Raw genomic sequence first — 3,229 nt, forward strand, 5'->3', positions numbered from 1 at the left:
CTGCGTCACCAGCCCTTCTCGCTCCGCTGCGTCACCAGCCCTTCTCGCTCTGCTGCGTCACCAGCCCTTCTCGCTCCGCTGCGTCACCAGCCCTTCTCGCTCTGCTGCGTCACCTGCGTATACGTTATGAATAATATTTAAATCTGTCATCTCTGCTTACCGTATTTTCTGGACTATAAGGCGCAGGCTAAAACCTGAGGTCAACAAAACAAAGGGAACGGAAACAAAGCAGTGAGTTCAGTTTAACTTTATTCCACTATGTAACAAAACACGTTATTTTTATTCTTCTTCCTCAAATCTTCCTCCTCTGTGTCTGAACTGAACATCCAACATACCCGGTTCCCCCTCATTGTTGTCGGAGTCGTTTCCAGGTTCAGCTACGATGCGGCTTCAGCGAAGCTCTGATGACAGTGAGGCAGATCCATCCAGTCCATCCACACCTGGCGGCGTAACTCGCCCGGCGCCGCGTCTCAGTAAACGTGTGTTCAGTCTGGCGTCCATCGCTCCCTCGCCGCTCGCCGCTTCTGTTTGAACGGCCTGTTTACACCGATGTCCAGCGGTTGGAGTTTTTTGTTAATCCTCCCGGAATGACGGCAAACATTAGTTTGCTTCACTTCCTCTTCCACAGCAGCAGTGAGATGGATGAAGTCGCAGATGAAGAGAGACGGTGGTGGTGGAAAAACCTGTCTGGTTTTTACCGAGGCTGCAGAACTCTGACAACGATCCTGATCGGTTTATCGCTGCCAGCGTCCTGCTGCACACGTTACGTCTGTATCAGGGACAGATGTTGGAATTCAGTTCACACATCAGGAGCACTGCTGATGTTTGAGAACATTTAAGGCTTTTAGTCCTTATAGTCCGGAAAATACGGTACTTTACTTATTTTTCAATAAATAAATAATAATGTGTAAGTTAATCATATTAAAGAAGGGGAGGATAAATAAGTTTCTACTTTTGCTCAACACCTTTTCAATCAGTTGTCTCAATGTATGTCCAGGTATTTGAATTGTGAGTATGAAATAAATAAACTGTATAAATGAGGTTTGTAGAGGACTTGTCTGCATTGACTAACCTGAAGCTGCTGCTGCTGCTGGCAGGACGGCCAGATGGACTGGACTCTCCTCAGGAAAAGCTTCCAGACCGAAGTGGAGAACCTGTCGAAGTGAGTCCCGCCGTCAGAGTGAAGCGGAGCGCACCGCTCAGACATGAACACGCGTGTTGCTTTCAGGTTCAGACATCCCAACATCGTAGACCTGCTGGGCTTCAGTGAAGGAGCCGGAGGACTGATGTGTCTGATCTACAGCTACATGCAGAACCGCTCCCTGGAGGACCAGCTGCAGAACGTAACTCGCTGCCTCCATGTTGCTCAGTGTTCGATTGGTGACTGCAGTGAGCTGTCAGCATGTGGTGGTGGCAGCGGTTTGTCTACTCCAGGCGTGTTTCCGTCGGTTCCAGGCGTATCTTGTATCTTCCAGGYGCCGGGTCTCTCGTGGCCTGACCGGGTCAGCATCGTTGAAGGAGCGGCAGCAGCTCTTCAGTTCCTGCACCGGCCGCCGTCGCATCAGGAGCCGCTGATCCATGGAGACGTCAAGAGGTCAGGAAATCTGTTCCTGCTGACCATTTGGCNTGTGTGTGTGTGTGTGTGTCAGGATGTACGTGTTCGGAGGATGGGTCCCTCTCATTGAGGACGACGTCAAGATGGGGACCCATGAGAAGGAGTGGAAGTGCACCAACAACCTGGCCTGCCTCAACCTGGGTAAACACACACACACCCCAACACACTCTCCTGAAGCCCCGCCCACCGCTCACCTGTGTGTGTGTGTGTAGAGACGATGTGCTGGGAGACGGTTCTGATGGACGGCGATGAGGAGAACCTTCCCAGAGCGCGGGCCGGCCACTGCAGCGTCGCCATCAACTCCCGCCTCTACATCTGGAGCGGCCGCGACGGATACCGCAAGGCCTGGAACAACCAGGTGTGCTGCAAGGACCTGTGGTACCTGGAGACAGGTGAGGACGCCGTCCTGCAGAGGSAGCCGTTTCTATTGGATAGAGAWTGATGATGTCATCATGTGATGCCATTCTATCATCTGCTGCGTTTTCAGACGTAAACCCAAAGGAACCAGCTGAGTTCACCTGTGTGTCTCACCTGTCTGTGTCCCTCAGAGTGTCCCGTGGCGCCGTCCCGGGTCCAGCTGGTCCGGGCCAACACCTCGTCCCTGGAGGTGAGCTGGGGGCCGTCCAAGACCGCCGACACSTACCTGCTGCAGCTGCAGCGGTACGACATCCCGGCCGCACCCGGCTCCACGCCCGCTGCCGCAGCACCTGCCGGCCATGCTGTCCCGCCGCCCGCCGCCGCCACGGCGACGCCTCCATCAGCTGCAGGTAGGTTTACCTGGACAGGTGGGTGTGTGGGTGTGGCTCTTCCTCACCTGTCGTGTTTCTGCAGCAGTCCTGAAGATGGCGACGGCGCCCGGTGTAGCCATGGCGACGCTTCCTGCAGGTGTTCGCCTGTCGCCGCCTGTCCAGACGGTAAGGACGGTCTGTGCCTCCTCGGCCGTTGGAAGCGGACCCGTTTCCACGGTAACCCTCCGGTCTGCTCCTCAGCCAATCGGCGGCAGCCCCCAGATGAGCGGCATGGCGGCCCTGGCGGCGGCGGCGGCGGTGACGCAGAAGATCCCTCCGTCCTCGGCGGCCGTCCTCGGCGCCGTGAAGACTGTGAGTTGCCATGGTGACGTCACGATTGCAGGAAGTTGAAGGTGCTGCTGGAGGCACTGGGTGATGACATCATCATTCCTGTTCCAGGTCAAAAACCCGGCCACGCGTCTGCTGAAGACGGCCGCCGCGCAGGTGGGCGGGGCTTCGGTAGTCCCCGCCCCCACGGCGCAGGGCCGGCCAATCATCACCGTGCATAAGTCCGGCTCRGTGATGGTCTCCCAGCAACCGCAGGTGGTCACCACTGTGGTGGGCGGAGTCACCAAGACCATCACCATCGTCAACAGCCCCATTAGTCTGGCAGGAGGCGGGGCTTTGGTGAGTGATGTCATCAGGCCTCAGGTTTAACRGAGTATCAGCTGCAATGCTCCCTGGGAAACATCTGCTTCGCTTTCAGATTGGTAACCTTGGTAACCTGGGGAAGATGGTGTCCGTGGTCCAGACCCGCCCGGTCCAGAGCGCAGTGGTTACTGGTCAGGCTGGGAGCAGCCCAGTCACTCAGATCCTCCAGGTAAAA

General features: G+C 56.2%; 1 protein-coding gene and 1 long non-coding RNA gene across 2 annotated transcripts in view; one reads left to right on the forward strand and one right to left on the reverse strand.

Moving 5' to 3' along the window:
- The window catches only part of hcfc1b (host cell factor C1b), a 13,753-nt gene that overhangs the window by 2,213 nt on the left and 8,311 nt on the right, over positions 1–3,229 (forward strand). Inside the window, exons 3-13 of the mRNA XM_008402348.2 lie at positions 39–117; positions 1,098–1,162; positions 1,229–1,343; positions 1,476–1,594; positions 1,626–1,756; positions 1,828–2,007; positions 2,164–2,382; positions 2,447–2,529; positions 2,605–2,715; positions 2,803–3,030; positions 3,110–3,223. Coding sequence (XP_008400570.1) covers positions 39–117; positions 1,098–1,162; positions 1,229–1,343; positions 1,476–1,594; positions 1,626–1,756; positions 1,828–2,007; positions 2,164–2,382; positions 2,447–2,529; positions 2,605–2,715; positions 2,803–3,030; positions 3,110–3,223 — 1,444 coding nt within the window. The remainder of the gene's footprint in view (positions 1–38; positions 118–1,097; positions 1,163–1,228; positions 1,344–1,475; positions 1,595–1,625; positions 1,757–1,827; positions 2,008–2,163; positions 2,383–2,446; positions 2,530–2,604; positions 2,716–2,802; positions 3,031–3,109; positions 3,224–3,229) is intronic.
- LOC108165940 (uncharacterized) lies at positions 232–1,320 on the reverse strand. The gene is made up of 2 exons (XR_001776260.1): positions 1,073–1,320; positions 232–769 (listed from the first exon to the last, which is right to left on the reverse strand). It is a non-coding gene; the product is annotated as an uncharacterized LOC108165940 (long non-coding RNA).

The sequence above is a fragment of the Poecilia reticulata genome, unplaced genomic scaffold, assembly GCF_000633615.1.
Source record: "Poecilia reticulata strain Guanapo unplaced genomic scaffold, Guppy_female_1.0+MT scaffold_212, whole genome shotgun sequence".
In the NCBI taxonomy this organism is placed as follows: Eukaryota; Metazoa; Chordata; class Actinopteri; order Cyprinodontiformes; family Poeciliidae; genus Poecilia; species Poecilia reticulata.